The following is a 20,609-nucleotide window of genomic DNA, read 5'->3' as shown; positions in this document are numbered from 1 at the left end:
GGAAAGAGTTCACAGAGGGAGCACGCTCCCTCTGTGACCTCAGACGGCTCTTGCGATGTTATCACAGAGAGCCCAGCTGGTTGCCATGGTAACAGGACGCCACATACAGGCGTCCTGTAGTGCCAGTGCCTGTGATCGCTGTAATAAGCAATAAGGCATGGCAGGAGAGAAGTCCTGCTATGCCTTATTGTAGAGATCATCAGTGCTGCTGTGTAAGTCCCTCAGAGGGATACAGATGGTGTAAAAAGAAGATCAAAATACTGTACATAAAATAAAAATGTAAAAAAAACGTTTTTTATGCTTTTTCTCATATTAGCATAAAAAAAAAAAAAACACATATTTGGTATCATCGTGTCCGTAAAGACACGTACAATAAATTGAACACTTTTTTTATACTACACAGCAAAAAGCGTTAAAAAAACACTAAAAAACTGATGCAAAATGCTAATTTTTAGCATTTGGCCTCCCAAAAAAACACAATAAAAAGTGATCAAAAAGACAGTATGTACCCCAAAATGGTACCAATAAAAACTACAGCTTGTCTCGCAAAAAATAAGCCCTCATAGAGCTGCGTCCATGGAGAAATAAAAAAGTTATAGGACTTTGAATGCAGCGATTTAGAAAAGAAAACTTCCAAAGAAGGAAAAACCTAAAAAAAATATAAGAATTTTGGTATAATTGTAATCGTACCGAAAAAATTTTGTGTCATTTATGCTGCATGATTAACGGTTTTAAAAAAAAAAATCTATGGCAGAATTGATGCGTTTTCTCTCCCTGCTATCATAAAAAAAATAATAATAGTTTTACAATATAGTCTATGTACCCAAAAAAGGCACCAATAAAAACTACAGTTCGCCACGCAACAAAAAAAGGCCCTCATACGGCTTCGTCGACGGAAAAATAAAAAAGTTATGGCTTTTGAAAAATGGACATGAAAATCCGCCAAAAATCGTTTGGCCCTCAACGCCAAAATAAAGGGGTTAACAGCAGCTATTTCGTACCCTTCCTGGACACCCCTGTCACATACTAGAATGTGCATTCCATAAACTGCTATACTTTTGATGTTGGCAAGACTGGGGTGCGTAGTCCAAGGATCCCCTGGTCTTCATCATTAATCCATGCTTGCTGTGAAGCGAGAGGGATTGGGGGAAGAAGACTCCTGGGCCGCTCTGCCTCCATTCCAGCAGTGCTGTGAGCGATGCAATGATACTCGCTCCTGTGTAACAGCACAGGAGCGAGCATCACTGGGATGAGTGTTGGTCATCATTCGTCTGACAGCTCGTCCCATGTAATGGGACCGTCATCGTGGTGTGGGAGGTCACGGGTTCCCTGTAAAGGGGGTTTCTGAGAAATTTTTTTTTTTTAAACCGGTTGGCCTTGCTGAAAAATAATAGTAGAATGTATACTCATCCGTCCCGGGTCCCTGCAGCTCCAGCGCTGCGTCTGCCGTTCTCCCAACTGTGTCCGTTTACTACCCGCAGTCGGTCTGTGAGGGGGATGTCACACACTGCTGCAGCCAATCACAGACCTCCGTGGGGGACATCAGTGAGCCTAAAAATATGGTTCAACAAATTGTATGTAGAAATAATAATACATGAAAACCTCATTTATACAATGATAAGAGACCTGTTTTATTGTATTGTGAGTATGTAGCATTGGAAACAGCACTGAATGTAATCATTTACTTGTTCCTTCATTCAATGTATCAATAGGTTCCCCAATTTAGGTATTCTTCATGTAACAAAGAAAAAAGTGAATGAGATACTGGAGGTGCGAATGTTGGACGCCTTTAAGAAGGGTTATAATGCTGGTCTTCTGGTGCACTCCGAGTTAAGTTATCCGTATTCAGCGGACAGGCCATTGACTGGTTAGTCACATATGATACTTTTAACGGCTTATGTTAAAAAATGCACATTTAATCTTAAAGGGAACCTGTTACCACAAAAACGTATTTCACTGGCTGGCAGAGGATACAAAATCAATAATTTTTAGTGCCCTCAATCTTAATGACCTCATATATCTCCATAAGTAGGTTCCAAAGTTATCTTGGGCCGTATACAAATCTGCAGAGAAGAGTAATCTGGCCAAGGAGAGTCACTATGCGGACTTATGAGCTACTGAGCTAACCACGTCCCCTTTGACTTCATAGACCGCTCGTCCCATCTGCATTATATCAAAACTCAAGGGAAGGAGGACATGGTTCGCTGGGCTGCTCATGAATCAGCATGACTCTTCTCAGCCAGATGACTCTTCAGTGTTCATGTGCATACGCTGTGGGATAACTCTGGAACCTAGTTGCGAAGGTTCATGGGCTTATTAGGAATATAGAGGACAGTAGAAGTGATTGATTATTTTATGCCTTACATGCCAGTGAAATCAGTTTGGGGGATGACATGGTGGTGATGGGTTCCCTTTAAAGGTATATTCATTGAAAGATTGCATATTTCATATTGTATCAATGGTCAGCACAGTGCTGTGAAAGAGTATTTTACTTTTATTGTTATAGGTAAGAGTGTAACATTTTAATTAGAGATGAGCGAACGTACTTGCTAAGGCAAACTACTCGAGCGAGTAGTGCCTTGTGCGAGTACCTGCCCGCTCGTCTCCAAAGATTCGGGTGCCGGCGGGGGGCGGGGAGTGGCGGGGGAGAGCAGGGAGGAACGGGGGGGGGGGGAGATCTCTCTCTCACTCTCGAGCGAGCATTGCCTTTAGCGAGTATCTCCCCCGCTCGAGACTGCAGGTTCGGGTGCCGGCAGTGGGGGAGTGGTGAGTAGCGGCTGTCAGCAGTAGGGTAGGGCTGTCAGCAGGCAGCTCCGTGCCCGCTGACGGCACCCGAACCTGCAGTCTCGAGCGGGGGAGATACTCGCTAAAGGCAATGCTCGCTCGAGCAATTGCCTTTAGCGAGTATACTCGCTCATCTATAATTACCATTCAAATTGGCACCATCCAACAATTTCTTTGTACGATCATGGTTTTGTGTAAAAGGGCTCCATGCTTCTACACGTTCTGCTGTCAGATTGTGTCTGATGCTTTTATTGTTTGTGGTTTCAGTGGTGACATATTCCATCCCCTGCTTGGTTTGTTTATTGCGCTCTCCTCTGCCGTATCTCCAATGTGAAAGTTAATATTGTTCTCACTTGAAGTTTGGGCACTGTTTGCTTTCGCTACTGTTATCCTATATTGCAGGCCTTTCATTAAAACGAGTTTAAAAATAAATGAGTATACGGTATTACATTGGTAAGGATTAAGCATCAAAGCCATAACCAGTGCTGGAAATTGTAGTTTGCTACCGGATATGAAACTGGAAGTTTTATATTTCTCACTTGCTTCTGATCAAATCAAATCTGGTTGAAGTCTGTCAGCCAGTGGTTTGTGCAGTGAGGAAGGATTAGGTCAACCCAGATATTTAGTGGACCTGGAGATTGTTCCTAGTCTGAGTAAATTAGAGTCTACTGAACTACAACCCAAAGATCCCCATGACTAAATGAACTTTGCATTCATGTAGTAAAGCCTACATGGGAGTCTCGAATTACTCACATTACTGGTGTAACCAAGAGAATGCATGTAGCTTTACTAAGGGTGGTTTCACACATGCGATGGGGATTCCACTCTCCTGCTCCATTCGGATAACAGATAAGGGGAATCCCTGTGACTGAACAGAACCAAACAGCACTGGACGGAACCCATTGACTATAATGGGGTCTGTGCGCTTTCCATTCAGCTGCCCGGCTTTTGGACATCTGGGCATGCAGCGCTTTTTCTTCCGGTATTTTTAGCCGGATCTGTGACAGAATGGAGGTCCCAGCGCAGATGTGAGACCAGCCTAAGCGAGCGCACCTTGTCTTCAGCACGATTTTCCTGTCTTCTGTTCACTGGATTTGTTTAATGGTCATTTTTATATAAATATGTTTCACATTTTGTTTTATAGAACGAGAAAAAGAGCTGATCCGACAAGCAGCATATCAACAGTCCAAAGACATCGATCTTAGCGTGGTACGGCTGATGTTCACAGCCTTTTTACCGGATAGCAATGGGGGTTTCACTAGACGACTTGAGCCTGTCATGTCCGTTCCCATATTTGACAGTAGTAAGTAGTTTTCATGTGTTTATTCTGATATGTGAGTCACTGGAGTTTGGGAAACGTATACAGTATATAGTAACAAAACTCCTAAATCATCATTTACTAGAACGGGTGCGCAACCTTTTCTGTTCCAAGGTGCCATAGAGCCACTCTCAAGGGATGCAATGCTACTTACCCCTTTCTCCCTGCAGTCAGTTTTGGTCTTCCTGACAAAAGCCCCATTTTTCAATATCTGATGTGTCAATTTAACTTAGTAATACTGTTAGAATTGGGGTTACCACCAGGGGTGTGGAGGCCCAAGCTGGCGTCTCTGTCCAGGATTCCCCCATTCTGGTGGTTGGTCATGGCGGCCGGCGGTGCGCCACGTACCGTGTGCAGGTGCGCCCTTCTACTAGTCAGCCGCGTGGCACTCTGGACAGTGCACGCCGCTGGGGGGAGGCGGTTTCATGATTCCCCCTGGTGGTCCTGTGACTTCTCCGGCCGGGGAGTTCTACATACGAACCTGCTCAGTCAGTCCTTCTTTGCCAGTGTTTGGTTTTGATTCCGTTCTGCCGACACCCACTATCATTGGCCTAACTTTTAGTGTTCTGACTTTTGCCTGACTCTGACTTCGCCTCTAGTTCATCCCTCTGCACTGCGCACGTGCTTTCTGGTTCTGACCCGGCCTGTTTTGACTATTCTCTGGTTGCTGTTTACTCCCTGTTACTGTCAGGTTCCCACCTGTCTTTCTCCCAATCCCTCTTTCCCAGGATCCCTGACACTGGTGTAGCGTAGGGACCATCGCCCAGTTGTCGGCCTGGGGCTTAGCCCAGGAGGGCAAGTAGGTAGGGACACGGGAGGGGGTTGGCATAGGGAGTCCCTGTCCATCTGCCCTGGCCAGCCCTAACAAATACCTTTGGAACGCTCTTACTTATTCAGTTGATTGTGAGTATTTTTTCATAACACATTGTACTTTATGTTAGTGGTCAATTTTTGGTTAATACATTTAGCCTTTTTTAATCCCAAATTTACAGAAAATTTTGAAAAATTAGCAATTTTCAAACTCTGTATTTTTCTGCTTGTTATACAGATAATTATACCATGCTATACAGCTAATAAATCCCATTTTCCATAAGTGCGTTGTATGTTGGTACCATTCTGAAAGTGTCGTTTTATTTATTTTGGCCTTAAGAAAGTGTGTAATTATAGCGGCAAGTTTTTGAATTTTGATGAAATTACCAAAATCTATTTTTAAGGGACCAATTTAGATTTGAAGTGATTTTGAAAGGCTTAGATATTAGAAACCCCATTTTGAAAAGTGCACCCTTCAGAGTTTTCAGAACGGTATTTACAAATTCTTTTCACTCTAGATGTTTCATAGAAACTCAAGCAAGGTGGAATATAAATTTGAAAATGTCATCTTCCTTGCAGATTTTCAATTTTATCAGTTTTTTTTTCTCTGTAAGGGTGCATTCAGACGAGCGTGGTTTACATGCTGCTACAGCAACGTGTAAACCACACTTCTATAGCAACCAATAGGTTGCTATGGAAGCACTCACACAGAGCTTTCTTACCAGCGCAGAATATGCGCTGGTAAAAAAAAGATAGGACAGCGAGTGCGGACTTACCTGTCAGCTCTGTGCTGCGGCACTGTCCATGATGCTGGCCAAAGGCTCCTATGGGAGCCACAGCAGCACTCTGCTCGCAGCACGGACATGTGAACGGGCAGATCCGTGGAGCACGTAGCAGCTGGTTCACCACAGAATTCCTGCATGTCAGCAGCGTGGTTTACACGTTGCTGTAGCAGCGTGTAAACCACGCTCGTCTGAATGCACCCTAACACAGATATTAGCAGATAAACAAAACTCAATATTTATTACCCTGAATCAGCACTTTTTAGAACTATCCCACGTGCCACCCAGTGCACACCTTGACTCAAACACAGGCCTCAGAAATGAAGAAGCACCTCTAGGATTTTGGGGCCTCCCTTTTATTGGGCCAATTTTCCATTGTCCTATTCATAGAAACATCGTTTTTGGGTAAATTCTTGGACAGTCTGCAAAAAAAACGGGTGTATTTTTCTGCTCTCTGTAGTATCCAACAGAAAAACAACCCTGTCTGTGAATTTTTCTAGTTATTCCGAGTGGCGCATGCTGCATGCGATCAGGCAGCTCCAAGGAAGAAGGAGAGGGCGGGGATTAAGACATCCTCCAATCCTCTCTCTAGCTGCAGTGCGCTCAGCCAATCACAGCCTCCTCCCGCTTAGCACACACTGTAGGAAGAAGGAATGTGAAGGTCTACACTTCAAGATGCTACTAACTATATGACTCACGGTTTCCCCGCCTCCGCACTGATCACACTAACAGGGTGCAGTATTACTTGTGACAAGCATGTGAGCATTTCTTTTTATGGTAGAGCAGGCGATCTTCTTCCAATCTTCATATTACTAGAACCCAGGATGGACTTCAGCTGCCAAAAATGTCCCCACCACCCTCACCCCCAAAGAGAAAGGGCAATACAATAATAAATACCAGTGTTTTTCCCCTATATATTCCATAACTTGGATCTCAAGTCTTTGTTATAGTTCTGCCCCAGGGGAGTGCGGCAGGGCAGCTTAGTAGCAGTCCATCTTGGGCTCCAACAATAGGAAGAGCAGGCCATGTTGGAGAGCAGGCCACGTTCACATCAGCCTTGGAACACCATTACAATCTTCTATTTATCTGCTCCATCATAAGACAGAAATTTTCAATAACTCCTATAATTTTGGAGTCTTTGTGATTCAAGGGCATTATTTTGAGGGCGTGGTTTCTATAAAGGGGAGGAGTCTATGTCTATAAACATATTGGACTACCTGTGGTTAGAAGCCCTGATGACGCTGTACGAGGCCTGGTGTTTTACAGGACACGCTGACATTTTCATTTGTACTCTCTTCGTGTGCTGACAAAATTTTTAAATTGCAGTTTATTGCGTATTAAGCAGACTCACTGTTCAAAAAGAAGCCGAATTCTGAAAACTTTTTAAATTTTTGTTTTTTGGAATCCATTCACGGTGCGGTATAAGTGATATGCTATCCTTAGACTGCCTGTCCACAGCCGTCCACTAGTGATATTCCACCGCGGGGGAGGAGTGGGGAGCGCTGACAGGTCTCCGCGGTGAGCTTATCTAATAAATAGGCTCACCGTGGAGAATCGTGGGCAAATCGCAGCATGCCGCGATTTTAATCCCGCAAGAGGAGAATCTCTATGATTATCCGCTCATGGATATTAGGCTGCGCTTTCCATAGTTAGCCTATGGAAAGCTTTTCATAGCGTGATCCGCGGGCGATTTATCGCCACAGATCATCCTGTGACTTATCACCCGTGGACAGGCAGCCTTATTCTGCAGGCCAGGGCAGTCAAGGAAATACCAAATTTGGTATAAATATTTTTATAATTTTTTACTACTTTAGTGCATAAAACCTTTTTTTCTTTTTTTTTTTTTTGTTAGACAATTTTTTTTGTATTGCTGTAATCAGAGAAGCATAACTTTTATATTTTTGATCTTTGCGGGTCGAGTTGATGTTTCCGTTAATACCATTTTTGGTGAGCATGCAACTTTGTGATTGTTTTCTATTTTAGTTTTTTTTTTGTGTAACAGAAGGATCAAAAACAGTAATTTTGACATTGTTTTTCTTTTTTTTTTAAACGGCGTTTATTGTATGGGGCAAATGAAATGATAATTTTTTTAGCACTGGTCATATGAACGCCTAGATATCAAATTTGTGTGTTGTTTTTTTTTTAAATTGCGCTTTTCGGATTTATTTTTCAGAGGCTTGGACAAGAAAATATATATATTTTTTTTTACATATTTGTTTGCCCCACAAGGGGACTTGAAGGTTCGTTTGTTTGATCACGTAGATTATGCACTGCGTTGCTTATGCAGCACGGTGTATTATCTCTACCTGTCACGTTCATCACTCACAGTAATGTCTATTACTGTCAGTGATGAATATTGACCTTCATTGACAGATGCAGAGGTCATGATTAGCCCCCCAGTTGCCATAGTAATCATCGGCGCTCTGCGGTCAGATCCCGGAAGTGCCGACGGTGTGAAAGAGGGAGCCTTCTCCTTCCTCAAACCCTCTAGATACCTCTGTCTGCATAGACAGTAGTATCTAAGGGGTAAATTCCTCTGAATGGTGGTCAGCGCCGTCCATGTAGCCAAAATGCTTATATGGGTTTTTAGCATACTTGCCCAGGTTTGTATGAGTAAGGTACAAATGTTTATGTGAGAACCTTTTCACAAACACAATCTACTCGTTCCTCGCCTACAGGGGTCTCCCAGAACTCTTCCCGTTGCATAAACAACCATTGTTGTGTAATGTCCTGTTCCACCGGTGCTCATGTGATGCCGATGTCATGAAAAGCTTCAGGCACAAAAACTTTCCTCCAAACTCTATTCTACTACACTAGCTGCGTGGCTACCTGTTTTGGTACTTTATAACTTTGAAAGTGTCTATTTCTTTCATAGTACCCCTTAATCAGACAAAAATGTCTGACAGGTACAGGCACTGGCGTAACTGAAGGGGATGCGGTTGCACCCGGGCCTTGGAGCATTATTGGGCCCATAAGGCCTCTCTTCTTCCATATAGGGAGCCCAGTACTATGAATAAAGTATTATAGTTGGGGGCCCTGTTACAGGTTTTGCTTCGGGGCCCAGGAGCTTCAAGTTAGCCTCTGCATTAAGGGGTTAAGAGAAGTTGGGGGGACCAAGATAAACTTTTGCACCTGGGCCCATGAGCCTTTAGTTACGCCCCTGGGTACAGGTTGTACTTTTGGGACTTCCACCTATAGGAACAATTGGGGTCCCCTTCTTCAAAGAGAAGACCCTGCATGCAAATGGCTCTCTCCATTGCAGATTATTGATATGGTAGTAACAGCCCAACATTTCACAACTCCCATAACATATAATGGAGAGAGCCACACGCATAGATGGCCACCAGTAACTCATATACTCCTCCCTGGAGTACCAAACACAGGTCGAGAGACTCCATGGCCAGCTTGATGTATGGGGGTACCAGTGACCGCTACACATTGCACCATTAGTACTTACCCATCCCTGAACTATGTACCATTCCTCTTCTCACTGATGTGGAAATGACATATGATAAGCATTTCTGTGTCCATATGGTTGGGAGCCACACAGAATGACATAACAGGCTACATGTTTCGGAATACTCTGTACCAATCTCCCATAGGCGGCCATGTTGATGCTCATACGAAGTGTGTCAAATATGCGCGCAAGAAAAATCGCAACAAGTTCTATCTTGGCAGGAGTTATGCATGGATACACGCTAAGACAGCACATGGGGATGGGCGCCATGCAGCGAATTACGGACGTCTGAGCCTGGCCTAATATTTACAGGCTTTTCTTTCTTGCTATTAAAATACGAACAACTGTCTTTCTCTTGTGTTTGGCAGAAGCCCCCAATGCATCGAACTTAAAAATTGTACGGATGGATAGGACCTCCGGCTGTGTTACAGGAGGCGAAGAGATTTATCTTCTGTGTGATAAAGTTCAAAAAGGTATGCACCTCTTTTTAATTCTACAAGGACACCCAGGAACACCCCACGTCACTGCGACTGCCAAAACACCAATTCTGCTTATAAGAGGGCAATACTATTGCCAAAATCTGCTGCCATTGGCCGCTAGGGATGGGTGGTGCTTCACCGTGTCATGGAACTATACCCCAACTGCAATCAGGTATTTAGCGCCTTAACCCTTTGCAATCCAATTTTGGATTCAGGGTTTCCTAGAGGGTTTTCTCTTTCTGCCATTTTACAATGGCACCATCTGCTGGCTAGAGCCAGTACTGCGGTATGCGATATGCCAGAGAGGCCCCCGGCAACAGAATGGCCAGTAATATACAGTAAGAATACCCTGCTGGACGTCTTCCGACATTGGAGCTGTACAGGCGTCAATCAGAATGTTGGAAGACGTCAGACAGTGGATTGAAGAAGGTTAAAATATGGCGGAATTTTTTCATCTTAATGTGAAACATGGAAAAGTGCTATTCTGCAGCACAACCAATCAGTCATTCATTGTTTGTAGCCTCAATGTTTTTTTAGTGGCTACAAGGATCAGGAAGGATGCTTTCAGGAAATTAGCCACATTTTAACACCTATGGCATATTCCAATTGAAGACATAATGTACTAGTAGATAAGATTTCCCGGAGCTCACATAAAGCCATGCAGTGCCCACAAATCACATTGCCTGTATACAGCAAAACAACGACCAAAGCATGCCATACTATGCCTCTATGCAGTCTAATAACGCCCAAAGTACTTGACAAACTGTAGTTGACAAAAGGTGCCTGGAGAAAAGACAGTGCCATGTTTTGCTCAGATTGCTTAGACTTGCTATGTATGTACTAAATAGTACATACCGTACAGAGAACTATGCACCATTCTCATTGTGCCATAGAGTGCCAGATAGTGCTTATAGTGCCAAACAGTGTGAAGCGTTATACTTTTCCCATCCAGTATAGAGCCAAACAGTGCCATATTACGCCCAGATAGTGCTAAATGTTTCCCAAAGAATGTCATATTTTGACCAATTAATTCCAATTAGTGTCTATAAAGGCATATAAGGCTTATATTGTGCCATATAGTGCATGCATAGTACCGGACAGTATCCAGAGAGTCTCATGCATAGTCTACAGAGCCATACAGTGTCCTCATAGTGCTGTGTAATGCCCATGTCTGCGATCCTCAACTATCAAGTAAACAGGGGCTCCATAACCCCTTTTTTCGCTGATTTTATGCTGGACACATTCCCCATAGAAGCCTATGGAGAGGTGACAGTACTTGCGTGCAGTCATCTCTGTCAGCATCCATAAGGGTTATGGAAAGGGTTGAGCAAACAGCATCCAGTATCTCCATTCCCTGGTGGAATGAAAGAAGAGATTTTCCAGTCTGGGATGGATTTACATGATGTGGGAGTAGTAAAGGGATTTCCCAGGCATTTACTATTGATGACCTGTCCACAGGATAGGTCATCAATAGAGATGAGCGAGCACGCTCGTTTAAGGCTGCTGCTCGAGAGAGAGTAACTTCTTACTCGTCCCAGTATCAATCTCTCTCCCCCCATGCATGGTGCTCAGATGAGTAAGCAGTTACTCGAAAAGACCGATGCTCTCTGGAGCATCAGCCTTAAACAAGCATGCTCACTCATCTCTAGTGATCAATAGTTGATCGGCAGGGGTCCTCTACTCAGGATCACTGCTGATTAGCGGATTCTCCAGATTGATGTCAGTCGGATGTCCACTTTAGTGGTCAGAACTGGAAGTATAATAGAAAGCTTCCCTCCCATAGAAATCAGTGGCAGTAGTGCCTTTCACTACACTTACAGTGGGCCACATGATCAGCTGCTCGGCGGGAACCCCCGTGGATCAAATATTAATGACCTATCTTAAGAATAAGACATCACTAGTAAATGCCCCTTTAAGAGGGATGCTGAGATCTCTTTGATTCACTACATGCATTTTGGTGCACATAAAGGAATGATATGTGTTGGGTGCATTGCACGTTTTATGGAAGTGAAGACATTCCCTAAGTAACATGTTTATTTTATAACCTTTTAACTGTTGGCTGCAGATGATATTCAAATCCGTTTCTATGAAGAGGATGAAAATGGACATGTCTGGGAAGGATTTGGGGATTTTTCACCTACAGATGTTCACAGACAGGTATGCATTAAGCTTGGCCTAATTACATAGCATCCATCATGCTTAACCAGAGGAAGCGAGAAGACATGGATGAAGGAGGGTCGTCAGGGATAGAACTTTGTTCCCCCTTATTAATCCAATGGCTATAAGTGACAAGGGTGGTCATCTTCAGGCAAAAGTGAAGACCTAGATATTGCATTGTTTTATTGTAAATTGCTGGGGCGCTGCCAGGCTAAGATTCGATTGGTTGAATATCTTCCCCCTATCTAAAATGTACAAGTTAATGAGAATTCGTGTCAGTACTGTGGGCCATCAAATGTCTATTGCAAACCAGTAGTAGAGACAGAGAAATCCTACATTTACTGGTGATGTTCATTGTGGTTTCTGAATGTCCGCTCTATTATGGGCCCACTTTATATCTGGGACTCGGAGGCCCAAAGTCTGTAGAATGCTTTTCCTGTAACCATTGTGGCAAGGAATAAAGTTTCCCGATACTCTGAGAGCGGACTGACTTTTAGGTAGATATTTGCATTTATTGTATGTGTTGTATTCAATGACGTTGACCCCCGATGTCGGCTATGAAATAAGTTCTCATTGTATACTTATTGATAAGGTAGCTTTTCTGGTTGCTGTAGGTTTGGGGATTCATGTATGTCTTCTCATAGTCTTAAACGGTTTAACAGGTAAGCCGGCGATAGAATACATAAATATATGTGATATGTAGAAATAGTGAATCCCACCCATAAGGAATATGTTGGCCATACTTTATTCCTTTTTTTTTTTAGTTTGCCATTGTATTTAAAACGCCCAAGTACAAGGATGTGAATATTATAAGGCCCGCATCTGTATTTGTACAGCTTCGGAGGAAATCGGATTATGAAACTAGTGAACCCAAACCATTTCTATACTATCCAGAAATAAAAGGTAAGAAAGACCAATAACACCCACATGTGGTGACAGAATGGTGTTAGTCACTCTTGGCTACTTTACATCTGCTTGCCTTACCAATCACTATGGTGTGACCAATACATATAAAAACATATTCATGATGAATTGGCATTTGGTGGCTACATGTCACAGTAACTCCTCTGCTTTATGACAGATCTAGTTTAATATGTTGCTCAACATAACTTATTAGGGTGGTTCCACATCGGCGGCAGGGATTCTGCTTTCCTGCTTCATTCAGGGAGTTGGAAAGAGGAATCCCTGTGGCTGAATGCTTCCGTCTCTGGACTCCGAACTGGAAACACCCCATTGACTATAATCGGGGCCAGTTGCCCAGGTTTTTGACAGAAGAAGTGCTGCGTTCTGATGCATATATGAAACCCCCTTACTTCATTTTCAGAATTCCAGTATTGATAATACGACTTTCTTGTCTAGACAAAGAAGAAGTTCAACGAAAACGTCTGAAACTTATGCCAAACTTCTCTGATGGCTTTGGTGGAGGTGGGGCAGGATCTGGAGGAGGAGGCGGTGGCATGTATGGAAGTGGAGCTGGAGGTTCAAGCTCCGGAGGAGGTACAGTAAAGTTAACTAAAGCCTTTAATGTCAAGAAACAGTGTAATAAGTGCACCTTTAATGGTATACTTGGTACAGAGTAGAAAATATTTGCAGAAATGCTATTTTTGTTAGCAAATTAGTATTACTGCAAGCTAACATAGCCCCAGATTGTACAGAGTAGTCACTTGAGTCCCTTTTACACGTAAGGATTATCACTAAAACGGCTGCACGACTGAACAAACTGACAACATTTTTGCATAAAATTACACGGGCAGTTGATGGCTTTTAATCCTCTGCATTTCCCTCATAAGCTAAAGTAAACTCAGTAGCTGCTGTTTCCTCAGCTGGACGTGTGTTTATGCGAGGTATTATCTGGTCTGCAGATTCCATTGTTTTCTCCAAGAGTAAAAAAGTGAACTGATTATGTATACAAGGCAAACAAAAACCATCCTGCATGCACTCAAAAGACTGGACGATTTGCATTCGAATGGAACAAATTTTAGGCGGCTTGACTATGGTTTTTATGCTGGCTAAAAACTATCGACCCGTAAATGAATAGTGCACGACTGCCCACATTTACATGTAACGATTATCGCTCACTTTCGGCCGTTTGAACGAGTTTTGAGCGATAATACTTGCATATAAAAGGGCCTTTAGTTGCTAAGGATTAGCCATATTGCAATACCTGTGTTGGAAGCCTCAGTGCAAGTAATTCCTTCCTGTAAATCAGTTTTAAGATTGGTTTCACACAAGCATACCAATGGGTGCATTTATGCATCTGTAATACGGACCAGTGTCCTGGCTCCACCGTTGGTCTACTGATCCGAACTCCGAACATCATGGGGATCTGTAATGTTCTGAGTTCAGGTCAGTAGACCCTCGGTTAGGGTGCGGGCAGACGAGCGTAGGCGTATTTACGTTCGCACGAGCGCAACGTATAATCGCCCGAGCGATCGTTTTTCACCGATCACGACCAGAGCTAGAAAGCGTATTTTCGTTTGTTCCTACTTTGCAAACGGTCTTTTCGGCGATCGAATATGCGTTGGTGCGTATTTCGGTCGCATATGTTCCGTTTTTTTTCGAATTGCCGTTTTTACGCGCCGTAAAATCGCCCATGTGAACGAATACATTCGAAACCATTGCCTCAGATGGTCACGTATATACGTTTGGTCGCAAAAACGCGCCGTTTATGCGCTCGTCTGCCCGCACCCTTAGGCTGGGACACTCGTCCTTATTACGGACACATAAATGTGCTCATGTGCAATCAGCCTAATAGGGATTACTAATTTGTTCTCTTCAGACTACAATTGCTTTCCATGGGAGCCGTTTTTTTGGTGGGAGTCTCTTTTCACCTTTTCCTTCTAATATGCTGAGAGTTTACAACTGGAAATGATCATATGGTTTGTCTCAGAATACACATTGTTGTAGTGGATAGGAGAAATCTTTGTACATACATATACCCAGAGCTAGAAAACCTCAGAACTGCGTATAGTATGTAGACCTCAATATACAGTATATGTTGTTTGCTGGCACAGTATACTATTGTATTGAATACACAATAAAAAGTTTGGGAAAACTGAATCATAGCTGAGGAATATTATGGGAAGAGGGTACGTCACTGTCAGATCGTCCCACCAGCACTTGGGTCTTGTGCCTGCCGCAGCTTGCACTGCAGAACTGAGGAATGCATGTTAAGAATAACCATTCAGCGATGACTTGCACTTTGCTCTACTGGAAGGCTAATTCTTTTCCTTAGTGCTAACAAGCTATCACATGCGTCTTTATTAATGATGTACCAGCCATGAATGTTACTTAATGGACCCTAATACCTGAAAGCACCCGAGACACTTAGATCCATTTATTAGCTCCTTCCATGCAGGTTAGTATAGATATATTACAAGTATATGAAGGCAAGTCCTGAAGAAGGAGAAATGTTGGCTGGGTGTCACTTTGATTTTCTTTCATGTTCCCACATGTACAGAATTTCATTTCGAATGGCCATTAGTGTAGGATCTGCTCTGACGTTACACGGGATGTCCCAGTGTATCTTTACTGATTAGCAATAGGAATCAGTTAGTTAACAAAGTAGTTCTAAGGGTGCTTTCAGACGACTGTATATTCTCCGCGTATTCACACCGGCCGATATACGGCGTCTCTCTCTGCAGGGAGGGAGAGCTGGAAGAGCCGGGAGCAGTGCAATGAGCTCCCGCCCCCTCTCTGCCTCCTCTTCGCCCCTCTGCACTATTTGCAATGAGAGGAGGCGGGATGGGGGCAGGGCTAAGTTAGCTCTGCCCCCGTCCTGCCTCTCCTCATTGAGAAAAGAGCCTCCTCCCCCTGCAGAGAGAGACGCCGTATATCGGCCGGCGTGAATACCCGGCCGATATACGGTCGTCTGAATGCGCCCTAAAAGTAAGAGCGTTTGTCTTGCCCCTCTTAGGTAAACCTTGCAAAACCGTTATAATAACTTTACTAATTTACTCTGACAAATGTATCAAAGTTGCGTGCCTAAAAATTGGATACAAGCCAAACTTTAAATGTAAGGTACCTTTTTGCCAGAAGTGGGAAAAACAATGCTGCAAAGTAAGAAATCTTTCAAAAACAGAAGCGTTAATAGTTTTTCCGTCAAATACAAAGTGAATAAACAAAAGAGAAATCTAAATTTAATCAATATTTGGTGTGACTCTTTACCTTCAAAGCAGAATTAATTCTTCTAGGGACACTTGCACACAGTTTTTGAAGGAACTCGGCAGGGCAGCTTTTGCAGACATCTTTGAGAACTAACCACAGATCTTCTGTAGATATAGACTTGCTCATGTAATCCCAGACAGACTCAATAATGTTAAAGAGGAGAAGCTGCCAGCAGCACAGTCCTAGTTACTATCTCCAGTGGGGCAGAGAAAATGCAAAGCCACATTAGACCTGAATCCAAGGTCCAAATTTGCACTGATAATAAAACCAAGATGTGGCGGCATCCAAGGTGCTTGAAAAAGACTCTCGGGAGTCGAAACGTCGCTGTTTATTGTCCTCTTGGAGGAATAAAGGACTTTTTGTCTATTTGCACCTTGGATGCTGCCACGGTATAAGGGACCTGAAAGATACAGAAAGTTACTAGAGATCCTCTTTAGGTAACAGACCACAAGTTTGATTTCAGTGTGTTTTAGGGTTTTCGATATGAGCCAAAAGCAAAAGTAATTTCTGAGCCAATACTAGAAACATTCTGAAGACGGATCTCACTGTTACCCGCAGGTTACAGCTATCCATCATTCAGCTACACAAATAATTACGGAGGACTGAATTTTCATGGGGGCACAATGAACAACAGCACAGGTAAGATACTGTCTCCGGTTAGCAGCCCTCCCATTCGTGGCTTTAGGACTTTACTCATGTTTAACTTATAGAAAGCGTGTGTCCTGTTTAATAATAGGGAATATACGTACATCTGTATTGTCTGCTGAGCGGTAGTCGAAGTGAAGAGGATGGTCATGGAAGAGCTCTCATCTGGGATCAAGATCTCTATGGGGCAAATTGTTGCAGGCCAATGGTTCTGTTTATTTTGGCTAATTACAAGTAGACCATTTATACCCTGAATATAATCATACATCCCTCTACATCCAGTATGCATCCTTATGTACTCTTTAGGCAAAAGCAGAGGATAATGGTGGACTTTACACTGCCTCATAGAGAAAAACTGCTAAATATATAGGACAACTTTCAAGTAGAGTCTTTACATTAGTAGAGAACATGTACAGAGCTTTTTTTTAAGTAGAGAGACCCTGTTTCTCTGAAATTAAGACCTACCCCTTAAATAAGCCCTAGCATGATTTTTCAGGATTTTTGAGGATGCAGAATGATTTTTCAGAATTTTTGAGGGTGCTTAAACTATAAGCCATACTCCAAAATTAATCCCTAGTTACGGTAAATAAAAAAAAGTCCATTTAAATAGTGTCCAGGCAGCTATACATGTAAAAAAGTGAAATATTTTGAGCAAAAATTAATAAGTCCCTGTCTTATTTCGGGGAAACAGGGGATTAGAAGACATATCTTTGGCCTGGCTTAAATTGGGGGTGATGCATGTTGATTAGAGATGAGCGAACGTACTCGGTAAGGCCGATTTCGCAATCGAGCACTGCGATTTTCGAGTACTTCACTACTCGGGTGAAAAGTACTCGGGTGCGCTGTGGGTGAGCGGGGGGTTGCAGAGGGGAGTGGGGAGGAGAGGGAGAGAGAGAGAGCTCCCACCTGTTCCCCGCTGCTACCTCCCGCTCCACCACGCCACGCCCCGCCCCACAGCGCCCCCGAGTACTTTTCACCCGAGTAGTGAAGTACTCGAAAATCGCGGTGCTCGATTGCGAAATCGGCCTTACCGAGTACGTTCGCTCATCTCTAATGTTGATATAAACAATATGGTGTAGAGAGCCAGATATGATCTTAAGGCCCTTTTAAACACAATGATTATCACTCAAAATTCACACAAAAGCTATCTTTTGAGCGATAATCGTTGCTTGTAAATGTGTGCCCGTTTTGCACTTACCTGCACTTTTTGTCCATCACTGAGCTCAGCTTAGCTTCAAAATCTGTTGTCTCTGATAAGAGGGACCGCATGCTGAGTTCTCCATAGGCAGTGCTGAAAACATCCTTTCAGCAGCTGTCCCACTGGAGAACAATAGTAATGTATTTAGAGAACAGACCACCTGCTGTTCTCTAAATACATGCAAATGAAGCTAGTTAGCTACTAATAGGCTAATTAGCCCCTTAGTAGCTAATCAAAAATGATCACTCAACACTGTCCGTTTCTGACCAATTTTAAACGCTCCTCTGTTTGTGTAAATGCACCTTTAGACTAGTCAAGTGTGGTTTATGTGTGAGAATTAGGGTTCAAATTGGGTCCAAATATGGAGCTCCATGTAACTCTGACGCTTCTGTTGAAACTATATTATTGAATACAATTATAATATTACTTGTATATGTTTGGAAAATCGTTTTAACTGCTTTTACGTCCTGGATAGCATAGTCAACTATGCGTATAGTAACTACTAAGAGAGTTATTAAATCCAGCAAAACCCATCAGAAAGCTGCGTCTTTCCCATTATATAACCTGTAAATGATCTGTGTGCATTCAGCCTTACAGCCCCATTGTGGCGGAGACCAGGAAGGAGGCGAGTCTGTGATCTCCCGGCTTAAAGAGAGTGAAACTAGATGCAAGCGCCTGGAGGCGGCTCTCTCACAGAGTGACTCACCAACAGATCCTGTAAGGGAGGAAGTAGAGGCCTGCAAACTACCTGGTAAATGCAAATACAGAAGTACCAAATGTCATCGTTTAATTCCACTGATTTAATGTTAACCGTTTGTGTTCGGGGTGCAGATCTGTACAACATGACATCATGCAATCATTAGTGTTTGGGTGCGGCTGTGTCTGATAGAGCGATGTGAGTTGTATTGTATGAAGTATCAGATATGTTATATGTAGTTCCTATTTATACATCCACTTTAACCTTTTCCAATCCACTGTCTGATGTCTAAAGACATTCCAATGTAAGCTTGTACAGCTCCGATGTCGGAAGACGTTCGACCCGGTATTCTTACTTTATATTGCTGGCCACTTTGTTGTTGGGGGCCTCTCCAGCAGGTCACATACTGCAGTACTGGCTCTAACCAGCAGATGGCGCCATTGTATAATGGCAGTAAGGGATAGCCCCCTAGGAAACCCTGAATCCAAAATTGGATTGCAAAGGGTTAATGTAGTGTTTCTAGAGGAGAATATTGTTGTAAACTGAATTACATTCAGATGACGGAAGCTTCAATTATTTTTTTCTGGTGGATTTATAAGGCTTCCGTCTGAAATTGTAGACTTCCGGCGGTGTAGTAGGTCCTTGGGCCGGACTGGAGCTAAAAACTAGCTTTGATACACAAACCACACTGCCCACAAACAACATGGCCCCGAAAACACGTGGCACACAATGCTTGCTCAGTGCGGCAAAGTTTGCGTTATTTGGTCACACCCCTTGCCACACTTTTTAAAGGAGATTCTCCCTTTTACCATTATTTTCACAAATGTGATGGAAACCGCTGTAATCTAGTGGATTTCAGTGTTCTTTCCAGCATTTGTGAAAATAATTTAAATACGTAAACCATCAACAGCAGAAGGAAAATAATAGTGGAATATATAAACATCGCAGGGTTAGGGACAGGCGCACACGTTTTTTTAAAGTCAGGAACATGGCTATGGCCGGGGTTAAAACAGTCCTGCAGACGTGGGTTTTTATGGAAAAACTATATTTCCTCATGCACATGGATTGGGCAGAGGCAACATTAGCAAAAGAAGCACAGGTCCAAAATGTTTTTCAAATATGGGAAAGCTTCATTGAGATTTTGCCTCGACGGGTAAAAGAAGCTATTAGTGAGTCTTTTAAACTAACTTGCTGGTACTTGGAGAGAGTGATGGTGGGAGACCCGCCAGTAAACACCACATACCGGTAGGGGTGCTCTTGGAGGTGGGGCGGGAGACCCGTGTGCCACGGTGTAGTAACAGGTCCTGAGATCTCCACTATACCAGAATGAAAATAATAGTAAGAGGGGGTTATTAGAGGCCTGGTTGAAAGCTTCTGTTTTTACCCCCGCCCCCTCACCCACCCCCTAATAAATAAATAAAAAACATCTCTTTTCCCTTTTTCCCGCACCCCCTTTTTCTAATAGCCCCCCTGATGAAACTTATATGGGGAGAAGTTTGGAAGCTGGATTAGATGAGTTATATGGAATACTTCTCAGGGAAAATTTGTTATTACCTTTTATTGAACAGTCATATTCATAATGTCATTGTAATACAATAAATATATCACCAGCTGACCCTTTGTAATGTGGAAAAGAGTTTAATAAAAACATTTAAATATAAAGTCAGGAACAAATGTAAGCCACCACTAGTGGTCAGATATCTACACAGCGTTACTGAACAAAATGCACTATACAAAGGCCAATATTACCACTATACAAGGCCCAATAATACTGTTACACCATGGCCACTACATAGTGACAGAATTGTATTACCATACTCTCACTGGGAAAAAATACCATACAAAGGCAAATATTATTACCAATCAGTGACAATACATTGGTACATACCAGCTCTGCAGACCGTATAAGTGATTGTAGTTACATTTAGGGTCTAACAAGTGACATCGTCTCTGACTGGAATCATTCATTTTCCAGTTCATTCCATCCATCCCAGACCACCATGAAGATTACTTCCAACAATGATTTGCATATGCAAAGTTTGCTAAAAAGCCATCTTTTCTCCCTTGCTTTTCCAGCACCCCAAAAACCTTTCACCAGTCTACACAAACTGTCCA

The 20,609-nt window shown here is 43.0% G+C and overlaps 1 protein-coding gene across 2 annotated transcripts in view; it reads left to right on the top strand.

Annotated features, from left to right (window-relative positions):
- Window positions 1-20,609, top strand: part of NFKB1 (nuclear factor kappa B subunit 1) — a 99,180-nt gene that overhangs the window by 42,190 nt on the left and 36,381 nt on the right. For both annotated transcript variants that reach the window (XM_066573960.1, XM_066573962.1), the window contains 8 exons: window positions 1,713-1,867; window positions 3,929-4,087; window positions 9,520-9,624; window positions 11,696-11,787; window positions 12,552-12,690; window positions 13,147-13,284; window positions 16,513-16,593; window positions 18,387-18,548. In XM_066573960.1, coding sequence (XP_066430057.1) covers window positions 1,713-1,867; window positions 3,929-4,087; window positions 9,520-9,624; window positions 11,696-11,787; window positions 12,552-12,690; window positions 13,147-13,284; window positions 16,513-16,593; window positions 18,387-18,548 — 1,031 coding nt within the window. The remainder of the gene's footprint in view (window positions 1-1,712; window positions 1,868-3,928; window positions 4,088-9,519; window positions 9,625-11,695; window positions 11,788-12,551; window positions 12,691-13,146; window positions 13,285-16,512; window positions 16,594-18,386; window positions 18,549-20,609) is intronic.

This window comes from Eleutherodactylus coqui, chromosome 7 (assembly GCF_035609145.1).
Source record: "Eleutherodactylus coqui strain aEleCoq1 chromosome 7, aEleCoq1.hap1, whole genome shotgun sequence".
Taxonomy (NCBI): Eukaryota; Metazoa; Chordata; class Amphibia; order Anura; family Eleutherodactylidae; genus Eleutherodactylus; species Eleutherodactylus coqui.
This window is presented reverse-complemented; position numbering and strand designations above follow the sequence as displayed.